This window comes from Falco cherrug, chromosome 11, assembly GCF_023634085.1.
Source record: "Falco cherrug isolate bFalChe1 chromosome 11, bFalChe1.pri, whole genome shotgun sequence".
In the NCBI taxonomy this organism is placed as follows: domain Eukaryota; kingdom Metazoa; phylum Chordata; class Aves; order Falconiformes; family Falconidae; genus Falco; species Falco cherrug.
Window position 1 is genome coordinate 29,197,615 of NC_073707.1, and position 13,245 is coordinate 29,210,859.

At 41.0% G+C, this 13,245-nt stretch overlaps 2 protein-coding genes across 5 annotated transcripts in view; one reads left to right on the plus strand and one right to left on the minus strand.

Annotated features, from left to right (window-relative positions):
• GOLIM4 (golgi integral membrane protein 4) overlaps positions 1 to 13,245 on the plus strand; it is a 36,639-nt gene that overhangs the window by 16,048 nt on the left and 7,346 nt on the right. For 2 of the 4 annotated variants that reach the window (XM_027806605.2, XM_027806606.2), the window contains exons 2-10: positions 546 to 620; positions 1,842 to 1,891; positions 2,640 to 2,693; positions 3,201 to 3,351; positions 4,700 to 4,782; positions 5,368 to 5,451; positions 8,394 to 8,561; positions 9,371 to 9,703; positions 10,926 to 11,164. In XM_027806605.2, coding sequence (XP_027662406.2) covers positions 546 to 620; positions 1,842 to 1,891; positions 2,640 to 2,693; positions 3,201 to 3,351; positions 4,700 to 4,782; positions 5,368 to 5,451; positions 8,394 to 8,561; positions 9,371 to 9,703; positions 10,926 to 11,164 — 1,237 coding nt within the window. The remainder of the gene's footprint in view (positions 1 to 545; positions 621 to 1,841; positions 1,892 to 2,639; positions 2,694 to 3,200; positions 3,352 to 4,699; positions 4,783 to 5,367; positions 5,452 to 8,393; positions 8,562 to 9,370; positions 9,704 to 10,925; positions 11,165 to 13,245) is intronic. The other 2 variants (XM_055723547.1, XM_014280677.3) reach the window with 2 other exon arrangements.
• Positions 11,514 to 13,244, minus strand: LOC129737047 (uncharacterized). The gene has a single exon (XM_055723548.1). The coding sequence runs from the start codon at positions 12,525 to 12,527 to the stop codon at positions 11,865 to 11,867; it is 663 nt and encodes a 220-aa protein (XP_055579523.1). The 5' UTR covers positions 12,528 to 13,244; the 3' UTR covers positions 11,514 to 11,864.

Consider the following 13,245-nt stretch of genomic DNA (forward strand, 5'->3'; position numbering starts at 1 on the left):
TTTAGGAACGGATCTCAGGCTCTCCGTGTCTTAGCCTAAGCAGCCTGCCTAGGGTACTACTGCACCTTTCAAAGTCGTCCTGCTCTTGTGCATCTCTCTTCCCTCCTTGTGACAGTTTCTTTGCTGCAAGGATTTACTCTGGCAGTAAGGTTGTCCCGTCTTATGTCTTTGTCTTTTTACAAATAAGGCAGGAGAGAATGAAAGCATGGAAAATACATACCTGCATGCCGAAGAAGGAAAGAGGATTTGGTAGCTTTCATGTCGGTCCGCCTTAGCTGACTGTCACCATAAACAAATCACACGGTTATCACATTCTATGTTTATGCAATGGAAATAAGCCAGAATCCAGGATCAATAAAGCATGCAAAAAATAAAAATAGTTACTGTCCCAAGAAATACAAACAGTCCTTTATCCTATAACCTCATTTCACTTGTATTTTCCTGGTACGTTCTGTGCCAATGCTGTCTGGGTGTGCTGGGGGTGGGTGGTGGGTTTTGTATATTTTACTTTTAAAATGCATTGTGTACAAAATTTCTCTTTTCAGTTGTATATGAGCACAGGTCAAGATTAGAAAAGTCATTACAAAAGGAAAGGCTTGAACATAAGAAAGCAAAAGAAGGTAAAAATGTGCTTTTCACTTTGACATTTAAGATAACTTGATTATTTTAGAACGTAACTTCAGATGTATTTTGTTCAATTTTAAACTAGTTACCAGTGTGTAACACGTTAGCAGGACCACCCTGGCAGATCTGTGGTGGTCTTTTTAGTACGTCTTTCTAATTACATATATATTTTGTCTGATCTTTTTAGTACTGTTTACAGATCACCACAACATGGCATAATCCACACTGAGAATGCGTCTATATCGATGTACATAAACCTAACTTGTATGTGGAGTATGGACGTGTGTAAATCCTGTTCTGGCATGCTGCAAATTTTACACTCGTACCAAATTCAAGGGATCTTTTTCTGCATTCCATCAATGTGAAATTAGACTCTGAATCAGTATTTTTACACATGCTTAAGGGTAAACACATGCTTACGTACCTTTTTCTGATTAAAACTAAGTTCTAGGTGCGTGTGAGGGGGAAAGGTTGGCACACGCTGTGTTTCTTACACATCTGCCTTCTATGAAACTTCAGCAGAATGCAATCCTCAGAGTTTTCTCCAAGTCTTTGGTTGTTCTAAATGCACTAGAATTTTCAAAGTAAGACTGTATTCTTCCTAAGACTGAGGACTCAGCTGCTGAATTAAAGCAAGTACTTCAGCAAAGATAAAGAACCTGTAAGAAATTGTTCTTTACTGTGCAGTCCTCAGCAGCTTTCTGGGGCCATCTAGTGTACAGCTGTCCCGTTGCTGTGCAAAGGCGAGTCGGCATTTTCAAATCCTAAAGAGGATCAAGGAATAAAAGGGGAAATTTTTTTAATTTTATTTAAACTTAGCCTAGACTTTCATACTTCTTAAAACATACTATTTATTTTTTTTTTTTTTAATCCTAATACAATAATACAGGATTTATAAATGTCCTTTTCCTTTTGAATGATGTTACTCGGTCTCTACTGAGAGAGTTCGTGTAGCAGATTTAATTACCCACCTGTAGTCTGTACCCCTTATCTCTCACACTAAGGTATGAAACTCTTAAATGAAAATATTTTGTCAAAATTTGAGCATTTTGTTAAATTCTCCATAGTCGGTTTCTTTTTAAGATCTTTTGGAAAATTGTAACTGCATAAGTATTCAGCTCTTAAGAGAATTTATGTACGCAACAGTGATGTTATTTAAGTACAGATTCTAATCTTCCTGGCTTTTTTCATCAGTTTTTTTCCCTTTTATGTTGTAGATTTTCTTGTTTATAAACTAGAAGCACAGGAAACGCTAAATAAAGGAAGGGTAAGTCATCATTCCTAGTACAAGTTTTTAATAGTTGATGCTATTTGGGTTGCAAGAAACAGGAAATGCTGTGCAATTATAACGTTCAGAGGAAGAGGTCTTACAAAATACTAATTGAAAGAGCTCTCATTTATCCCATTTCTACTCTGCGTGCATAAGTGCTCTGCAAATCCCATTTATTTGAGCTGTAGTAGGAGATGCTAATATCTTTCCAGAAAAATTAATTTAGAAAGCATCTTCCTGTTTATATTACAGTAGTTCAAACATAATGTTGCTATTTTTAAGGGGAAGGGGGAATAAGAAAGCATTAGAAATCTTTTTGTAGCTTAGTCCACAGGGAAAAGGACAGAGACAACTTTGTAGCACCTGGTCTTTGAACTGGAAAGTGTGAAAACATCAAGAAACTTTGTTTTATATACCAAGTGCCAGAAGGAAAGCTGTATCTGGCAAAGGACCCAGAGACCTGTAAGGAACTCTTCATAAAGCCGGTGAATTAGGATTTTACGGCTACTTAGTGTCGAAACAGGGGAGCGGTTTCTGAGCTGAGTAAACTAAGTTAAAATACATTGTTGCTGCAGTAAGTGCAAAGTATATATCTGCTTGCTAAGTTCCAAACCAGGTAGAGAGATTAATTTGTTTCCTGGGGAGCTGTGTCCCTTGGCTTGTGGCTCCTGGGTGACTGCATGTCCAGGGCTCAGAGGAGTGACAGCATTGTTCTGTTTAACACACCGGTGTTCTTGTTTTACAGCAAGACTCAAACAGCCGATACAGTGCACTGAGTGTACAACACCAGATGTTGAAGGTAGGTCACCGAGGTTGCCAGTGTCCTGTGAAATGGGCTTTCTGCTGTGTCGGGGAGATACGGCCTCGCTGGCTTCTGGTGGTTCTCTCCAGAATGTCCGTCCATCGATGGCGCCTTCCTCTTACCGCAGTACCGTTAAACGATGATTTACTGAAGTTTTTCCTAGTCAGGCTTTCCAGTGGGTAATTTAATCTTATCAAATGCAATTACTTGTGTGGAATGCTGACTTATCAGACTTTATGTAGTTTGGCATGTAAGGATTTTCTTAGACACATTCAGCAGCTCCCAATGGGACAGTGCAACTGCAGGGTGAGGTGACGTAGCCCTAGAACAGGCGGCTACTCATCACAGAGATCATTTTGTGCTTGAAAGGAGCTGCAATATGCATGCTTTGAATAATAAACTTCTTGTTATGAATGCTTCCTATTCATCTGGACTTATTTAACAAACTGCCAAAGACAATATTAACCAGATATGCAGATACAGAACTGTTCTTGGTATTTGCAGAGTCAACACGAAGAACTGAAGAAACAGCATGCCGACCTTGAGGAGGATCACCGAAAACAAGGAGAAGAGTTTAGCAGAACCTTCAGCGATCACAAGGAGCGATACTTACAACTGCAGCAGGAAAAAGAGCAGGAGATCTCCAAGCTGAAGGGTATATGTAACCTGCATCTGGCTGCCCGTATTAAAATGTGTAGTTGTCATCGTGTTTTGTGTGATGTGAGACAGAAAGGCATTTTCTCTGTTCTTGCTAACAGGTCATTCATGTACCTTCCTCCTGATAAGTTACAGTTTAGTCTTCTGTGACCTTCTGTGGCCTCTTTCTGAAATCTGTTCGTATGTGTGCTTGGTGTTTCTATCTGTATTAGAGAAACAGTAAGAAACACGGCACTTAAAAGCCCATCAAGTGCCAGAGGCTGACTTATCCAGGTTTTCATTTTTAGTTCTAAGACTTGTATAAAACTGGAAAAATCGGTTTGCCTCTACTCTTTTTTTTTTTTTTTCAATTGAAAGGCAATCTAAGAATTTGTTATTTCTCTCAGCGATTTAATTGTGCTTTTTTATGAAGTGACTTTACATACATTTTAGACCTCATTTGCTCTACATGTATACCTTGTCTGAAACATGTCGCACCTGTACACCTGGACGATGAAGTATTCGTTATTTACTCTTGGCATCCAGTTTCCTATTAAAGAGATTCTTTGCAGTTGGCAGACCTATTCGGTCCTAATTACACAATTGCACAGAACAAAAGGATGGGGCTCTCCCCATCAAGGGCCTTCAGCCACTTTCTGCCATGTGTCACTAACACATGAGTTAGTTTTGGAGCTGTCTGCAGTTTTGTCTGCACAGTATTTTGCAGGCAGAGGCTGTGTTTATTAGCTCTGCTTTGGCACCGCACCAGCGAAGTCATACAGCTAGCTCTTGGACTGAGCTGGATTGCAGCCTAGCAGCTTGGAGTGTGGGAAGAGCCTGCCTGTGTCTGCTTGCAATATTCCACATCAACATAATGTAAGAAGTGGGAAGAGGAGCCCCTCTCCCTGGTCCCAGAACGTAAAGCTTTTTACGTATGCCGGCCATCTGGGTGCGCTTCTTCCAAAAGAATGGCTTAGTCCCACCACAAAATTCTCACTCACCAGATGCGATGTGGGAGAAGAGGGGAGGGTGGCTTCCTCTCTGCCTTTTAAAGATTCAGATTACCATAATGAATTTTGCTGTCTGCAGGCCCCAGTGTGAAGAGCGATGCATAATTCCAGTTGCAGACTGGGTGCACTAATATAGATTTTAACCAAATTTTACAACTTTCTGCTTGAAAATGTAAGGTTTTTATAGGGCTGGGGAGAGATTAACATAAACAAACCATGCAATTACTCTAATCCATTTTTATTGTAGCAGTTCTGTGGGATTTTAGGTGGTTTGTGTTATAGCCTTAATTTTGGTGTTTAATCTGGTATTATAGATCTGACTGGGTTTAAATTCTCTATATCATTTCTTTTAAACAGAATCCTTATATAACTTACGGGAGGAGAACAGGCAGTTGAGAAAAGCTCACCAAGACATTCACACCCAGCTACAAGATGTCAAGGTAGGCTTTACTTTGGGGAGAACTTTAAAGACCTTTAGGAAAATGAAACATTTTCCCAAGTTTTAACAAGCCAGAAATGGGCTATGCTGGAGACTTAGAGTTTCTGATATGTGGCAGAAAGGAGAAGAATATGGCTGAACTGGATTTCTTTTCTTTTGCCACCTGCACTTTAGGTACATGCTCATTTGAAAAAAAAGAAAAAAAAAAAAGGAAGACATGTATTTAGTATAGAAATTGGAAATTTGATTTTGCAAGTTAAGAATTGGGTTTTGGCAATCTAAGTTTGCTGAAATTAATGTTTTCCAGCTCTGTTTTTTAAAAAAGTGTTCATCAACATCTACTCCAACTTCTAACTTTATTTTATAGTTACGCAGATCCTGGCCTCCAAGTTTTTTTCCCTGGCATGCACGCTTTCCCTTTTTAAAGTACATTCCGTGTTAAATAAATAAATGCTGTCATTCCAACTCGGGATTTTCTTTTCGAAATAAATCGAATGATCTTCCTAGTTCAAAATCCCCCAGGCTACCTAATTTACGTGGAGAATGAACTTGATGTGAAACGTGTCATGTTCTTCTTTTTGTGTAGCAACAGCATAAGAACTTACTCTCCCAACACAACCAGCTTGTAGTGACTCTGGAAGACCACAAGAGTGCGCTAGCCGCCGCACAGGTCAGCGAGGCGAGCCGCTCCTGCGAGCCCTAACCTTCTAACCCTTGTTTCTCCGAGTCCAGCCGACTGCAGCGCTGTGCATGTAGCCTTTCGCATGGGGAGTTTGCAGTCAGCACCATGCTGCACACTGCAGGGAAATGCATGAGTTAAAGGGTTGCTTTTAAGAAGAAGCTGCAACAAATCGTAGGGCTGTCGGAAAATAAAAAGCTATATTATAGGCCCAAGAATGCATGTCTTACTGATAAGAAGAGTATCTCTGCTTCCATGAGAGCTGTCAAATACCTTTCTTTCTCTGTCTTCTCTGATAGAACGTCTGTTAGTTTAACATCCCACACTGACATTCACATGTATCACTTAGAAAGACCTGGACGCTGGTGCGCTATAAAGTCTCTTTATGTGTATGGAAGGTTTATAAGGCTATATACATCACTGCAACCGATGTAGAGTATATAGTATGTATGGAGGAACGTAAACTGCAGGTGGAATGTAAATAAGTTTAAAAGAAGCAGAAGCATTACCTTTCTTAAATGGGATTTTCAAGTGAACCCTCCGTGAAGCGCAGACTTTGCTAGAGTGTTGCAGATTCAGTCAGCTGTGCCAGTACAAGCTGTGTAGGCCACTGGGAATCTGAAAGTAGAAGTAATGTTGGAGCAGAGGAGGACTATTGGTGAAAGATCAGAGGGCAAGGCAATGAGGCAGTGTAAAGTTATTTTTATTCCTGACTAATTTTCTTAATCTAAGTGTTTTTACAGTCCACAAAATCATTAGCAGCATTAAAAGCATTGGGTCTCCTTTTTTTCCCCAGTTCTGTTTGTCGGGCATGTCAATATGTGTAGATACTCAAAAACAGTGAAAGACCAGGAAAGCCCCTCATAGACTAAATATATGAAGGATCTGAATTTCCAGCACTAAAATATGCTGGCAGCTAATTTTAAGCTCTTTTCCCACTGGCCACGTTAGGTACTTGGTATGTATTTGCTAATATCTGAAATTCCACAAGGGCAGATACAGGGTCTGATTTAAGGTTCACCAAATCCAAAGGGAACCTCCATTTAGTTCTCCTGGCTTTGATTCAGTTCTTTAATTAGAAAACCTGTGGCGCACAGAGCCTTTCTATCTGCAGCCAGAACGTGGCATTTATCAAAGGGAGAACCTTTCCTTCAAGAGAAGGAAGGTCTCGCACATTCTTTCAGAACAGAAGGTATTTAGCACAGTTGCCTAGTTTCTCCTGCAAACCAGCTACAGAAAGTTCACAAGGGATTATTGCTTAGAAACACAGCTCAATAAATGACCCCTCTATTTCGAAGTGTATTCTAGACATTAAATACTAGTAGTCAATACTGCAATAATGAATCTGTGACCTGAATCTTTAAGGCATTGCAATCTTTGTACTTTTCCATAGCTCAAGCAGCCAGACAGATTCATTATATATTTTTATAAACCCTGTCTTTCTGCCAGTATTAATACCTTTTAAGCTATGGCCTTGAATCACGATGTTCAGCTTAGTGACTCGTGCAAGTGGCATGGAGTACCTGATTCTGATCTGGACGTGCACTGTTTAAATATACCGGTGTATTAGTCTTTCTGCATGGTCAGTGAGTGGAAGGGGGGGGAAAAATAAAAATCAAGAGGCCTGCGTTTTAGTCTTATGTGAAGTAAATACTATTTTTTCCTCTAAAATTTCTTATTGGACTCTCCAGCAGTTAATCAGGAAGCAGAAGTATCCCTCTGGAATGACAAGAGTAATTACTGTGCATTCTGCTTTGCTTTTAGGCCCGTCTGTTTTAATGGATGCCATAGTCTTTTGAAGATGCTTCGAGGTGCGTCTAGCTTCAGAGCTGGTACGCATTGCATCATGTCAATCTGTAGCACTGTGGATATTGTTCTGTATGAGTATTATGCATTGTACATCAATGCATCATGCGTGTCTGCTGTACTATTGATTGCTATGATACCACATAACACACAAAATGACGTACACAGTCACCAAGTGGAACCTGTAGCCAGTTTTTAAACTGAATTTTTAAAAGGATTATGAAACGCACCTCTGACTTTAAAATGGGTAGTAAACACACCCACCACCTCCACTGGAGCAACAGAGAAACCCTTTTGTGGGTCACCACTTTTTGTATATGCAGCTGATTGGCTTTTATAAATCCTGTCTATCTCAAAAATTTTACTTTATAACATACTCTTCCTTGTATGTCTGCTGTATAGACAGGGACCGGTGTACCAACCGGTCTGGATTCTCATGGTGGACTTCAGAGCTTTTTGAAAGTATCCTAATCTTGAACAAAGTTAAACAGCAAATCAAATTACAACATTTTACCGTTTCGTTTCAGGAAGACTTTAGACATTGACATTTTCTCTCTTCTCCTTTTTCTTTTTTTGCTCTTCTTCTTTTTTCCTTGCTCCTCACCAATGGTGTACTATGACTTTATTTGCCTCAGTACTGTATGTTGGCTGTTGTCTCGTGTAACACCTGTCTAAATGTTGAGGATTTGGCATTTTCATGACGTGTATATATACTTTAAAACTACTGTTTCTGAAAGAACTGCACTTCTTTCTACCAGTAAAGGAGAAGTTGTGGTGCGCTCGATTTCCCTAGCTTTAGTCTGCCAGGAAAACTGCATCATCCCCTTTTGACAATTCTCCCGCTTGGCATGAATAAGACAAATCTTTCTCTTTGTCCCACAGAGATTTTTCCAATATACTTTATATGCATGTGCACTTTGGCTGAAAAGATCGTGATGAGTCGTTATTATCTAGTGTGTGGAAATAACCCATTTTAAAAGCTCCCATCCCTTCTTCTCCCCGGTATTTGCTCTAATATGAATATTGAGTCTTTCTACCATGTGTCTTGCCAGCAAGCCTACTCCAAGGTGACTACGTTTTATTGAGAAATTGGTTTGAACATACTATAATTAATGTGTTGACTTTAGTCCCAGGTGGAGGAATACAAACAGTTGAAGGACACACTCAACAAAATGCCAAGTTTCCGACAACCTGAGAAGTTAGAACGACCAGATGAGCAACCAGAGGTGCGAGTGGCGTCTCCCCGCAGTGACCTCCCAATGCACCATGAAACCGTGGCTGAAGAGCACGAGGAGGTATAAAGTACTGACTGGCTACAGATGCTATAGGAAATGGTTCTTATTCAGCAAAATACTAGCTCTGTGCTTAATGTCTATTAGAAGCGTATGTTTAATTGTACACGTTTGTCAATTCTTGAATAAAGTGGTAAGGAACAGTTTAATCTTATTGAGTAGTAGAAAAATACATTCACGAAGACCTTTTCTCATTACCACTTTAAACTGGTTTATGTAAGCTGCTTTAAGAAGTTGCTAAAGATCTTAATTTTTTGAATAGTAAGTGGTCTCTATAACTTTAGATATCTCCTGTGTTACAGAACAAGCTTTAACAACTTCTGAAGAAATTGTCTTTTCATGTGTTTTATAAAGTTCCAGTTTCACTTAAGTTTAGTATCTTTAAAATTAACGCTATCTGATGTTCAAAAAGAAAAAAGCAATGTTGTGGTTAAAATCTAGAAGGTACGAAATCAGTTGTGGTTTTGTTTGACAAGAGTTCTTGGCCAGCAGAACCTACAGGAAATAAAAATACAAAGCTTTGTAGATACAGGATTGTAGGAGTTTTTTGTTCCACTTCAGATAAAATGAAGCTTAACCGACTTTATGATGCAGTTGTACAGCACCTTGCCTAGCTGCGCAGCGCCAAGAATCAGGTATTGATACCGTCTGGCGGGAGGCTTAGCTTGTTCCAAAGCAGGCATTTGGCTCTCCTGATAACAGCTTCGCTACTGCAGGCTGGAGTAAAGGCATCCGTATCTGGTCCTTGGCTCTCTTGAAAATAAGTAATCCGTAATATCTTGTGCACACGTAATCTTGTGTGATTTTTGCAGAACGAGAAGCTAAAAGACAGAGAAGAAATAAATACCCAGGAAAAAGAAGATGGAGCTGAGCCTTTTCATTTGCAAAGAAGGGCTAATGAAGGCCAGCATACCAAAGAACTGAATATCCAGGAGCAGCAAGAAGCTGGAGAGGATGACGAGCAACGTGTTGATCAAGTCGAAGAGGAACGCAAAAAAGAACTTGAAGAGGAAGAAATGGAGCAGGCAGGTCAGCCTGAGCACTTGGAGGAGGAACAAGATCAAGTACCAGAAGAGCATGACTGGAAAAAACAGGAACAGAAGGAAGAGGAAACCAACATGTTGGGCGATCATCTTCATTCAGAGGTATGGAGCTCTTTTCTACTAATTGATTAGATTTGCTGTTTAAATGAGGCATCTCTTGCGATTGCTGGCAATGTATTGCACTCGCCTGCTTCTAGGTAAAATCAGTGTCATACTTACAGAAAGTTTGGGATCTGGACCACTCGCTGGTTTTTAGAAAAAAATTACCATCATAGAAAATTTGGGACTCCAAGCACTTGGATGCACAGGTTTCAGACTCACCGTCAGCACACATGTACCACAGTGCTGGCCAAGTGCAGCTTAATGAACATTAATTCTGCTGATAAAAAGCAACAGATGGAAAAAAAGAGCAGTCAGATTGAATCTCATCTCCTGCTTTAAATTTGAGGCCTGTGGTGGCTGATGGGAAGAAGATGAGAATGAGACTTATCTTCATCACTGATGGAGAGCTGTCCTGCCTTACTAATTCGATGCATCTCAGCAAATTGCAGTGTGTTTCCTTGTCAGATGTACCTCCCTTCTGTAAACACATTTCCATCTAAATGTTCTCTGTCGTTTGACAGGAGGTTTTTAACTGCAAGATGAACGTGACTAAAATAGCCAGGGGAAATCAGTGCATAGCAGTGGCAAGTCTTGCTCTATGCAGCTCTAAATAAAACCTGCAAATCCTGGATTTACATTCTAGATTGGATCTCCAGTGGAGAATATATTTTACTGATCTCACCTCAGGCTTTGTAAATACTTAGTCTCCTAGCAGATTAATTGTATGACTCCGCTGCGATGCGAAGCCGTTGTTGAAGAGGTGCAGCGGGTTAGAACAGCAGCAATAGGTTGAGCTGTGAAACTGCAGTTAGAGTACTGCTGACTGTAACAGTGTGCAGAGTCTCACTTAAGGCTCAAAGCAACCCCGATTGAAATTACCAGGTAAATCAATGGAAATGTATTTTCTGACTTAATTGCCAGCCATCAAAACTTCCTTTACTGGTAATATCTTGGTGGGTTTATCATTATCGACATGTGAGAAAAGCATGCATTCCTCCAGCCCATTATCTCCTCTTCCTTCCTCATGTCCTCCACAAACACCCCAACATTAAAAACGATAATTAAACTTTAAGCAGAGACAAGAAAACTTAAAATAACTTTGCTGTAATTTTGCCTATTGCATGTAGCATCTGCATATTCTTCCTTCTTGATAGGGTTCTGCTTGCTTGTTTCTGATGATTGAAATTATGATTAATCTATGACTAACACATTTCTTTGACAGATAACATCAACAAAAGCTGTAACAAAAAGACATAAGCCAGCTTATGAACAACAGCTAGAGCAGCAACATCTTGCAGCCCAGAGAGCAGAGGAAGCCAGTCAGCTACGGGAACATCAGGAATCACTGCACCAGCAAAGGCTGCGAGGACAGCTATTACGGCAGCAACAGCTTCAAGAAAAAGAGCTTCAGCTGCAGAAGCAGGCAGAACAAGGAGAAAAACTCTATAAAAACCGGCTCAGGTTAAATTCTTTTACATGAGTTTGTCATGGTCTGTGCTCTAGGTTTTATGGCTTCCACCGTACCATCTTTGAAAAGAAGGTGGTTTAATGCTATAAGCCTTGACTGCCCAGAAACTAAACTCAGTGAGCCTCATCTTCTTTTCAAGGATAAATCTTACTGCTATTTTAAGGGGATTTTTTCCTTCTTTTTTTTCCCCCTTTTACTATGGAAGCCTCTGAAGCCTGGAGTAATGAGTGCACATTGCCATGTGCATCCTTGAGAGAGGTTAGGGGCTTCTGGAATACAATGCCCCTTGTCTTAAAGCTTGCTTTAAATTAGTAATTATTTTCCACTAAGCAGCAGTTACGATCTTGGAGTACTGAGGAGCTCCAGTATCAGATATATATGAGGGCACCTACGCTAAAGTTTCTCTTAAATGTGAGATACTGTTTTTAAGTAATTCCACAAGGACTTTCTGGACAAGAGCAGCTAGTATTATTTGCGTTGTAGAGATAAAATCATGATTACAGGAGAAACCAGCATCCTGACAGCATCATAGTGTTATTGTGAATGCAGTTACGTTCATGATATTGGAGCTTCTACATGCCTTTCACCCTGCCTGTCGTGTTTCCTTATGCTTCTGCTTAGTTTAAAATTAGTCTAAATCTACCCTTTTCTAGTTTAAAACCATTACCTCTTGTCCTATTGCAGCTGGCTCCGCTAAAAAGTTTGTCTCCGTCTTTCGTGTAGGCTCCCTTTTAAATACTGAAAGGCTGCAGTAAGGTCTCCCTGGAGCCTTCTTTTCTCTGGGCTGAACAACCCCAAATCTCTCAGCCTGTCTTCATGGGAGCGGTGCTCCAGCCCTCTGATTGACTGTGGCCCCGGGACTTGCCCTTGGTGAAGTCCTGCTGGCTGTCCTGAATCACCTCCCTGTCCTCCACGTGCCTTAGCATAGCTTCTAGGAGGATGTGCTCCGTGATCTTCCCAGGCACAGCGGGGAGGCTGGCAGGTCGTAGTTCCCAGGGCCCTCCTTTCTGCCCTTTTTAAAAACAGGTGAACGTTTCCCTTTTTCCGGTCTGCTGGGACTTCACCTGACTGCCACGATTTTTCAAATATCATGGAGAGTGGCTGGGCAACTGCATCAGCTAATTCCCTCAGGACTCTGGGATGCATCTTGTAGGGTCCCATAGACTTACGTCTGTACAGGTTCCTCAGGTGGTCACAAACCTGATCTCCTCTTACAGGGGAGGGACTTTGCTCCCCCAGTCCCTGCCTTGTGGTCCACCCGCTCCAGCGTTTGCCAGTGAAGACTGAGGCAAACATGTTGCTGAGTACCTTGGCCTTCTCCTTGTCTGTTGTTACCAGTTTGCCAGTCTGTCTCATCGGGGTGGTATACTATCTCTGACCTTCCTTTTCCGGCTGACATGCCTGTAGAAGCCCTTCCTATTATTCTTTGCTTTCCTTGCCAACTTCAGTTCTGTCCACGCCTTGGCCTTCCCGACCCCATCCCTGCACAACTGGCTGGCATCTCTATACTTTTCCCAGGATACCTGGCCCTGCTTCCACTCCCTGTGCATTTCCTTCTTGCCGTTTAGTTTGACCAGCAGGTCTCGACTCAGCCATGCTGATCTCTTGCCCTCCTTGCCTGATTTCTTATACCTGGGGATCAAGAGCTCTTGTGCTCTCTGGGAAGCATCCTTAAAGATCTGCCAGCTGTGTTCTGCTCCCTTGTCCCTGAGGGCAGTTTCCCAGGGGTCCTATTGACTAATTCTTTGAACAGCTGGAAATTTGCTTTCCTGAAATTCCAGGTCCTGACTTTACTCTTTGCCTGACCCATATCCCTCAGGACTGCAAATTCCACCAGTATGACAGAAATGCATGGAGAAATACAAGCAGAGAAGTTAGCACAGTAGGACAAGAAAGTCTTTGTTCTATAAAGTATATTTCACAAAAGAGGATGCGAGAAAACATTAGGTAATAGAAAGCTAAACTGGAACCCATTCTGGCAGGAGCTGGGAGAGGCAAAGATGTAGGATGGTTTGTTTATTAAAGCAGAAACATGTTTTTTTGAAACTAAAATGATGTATTGGCATTTAATTTC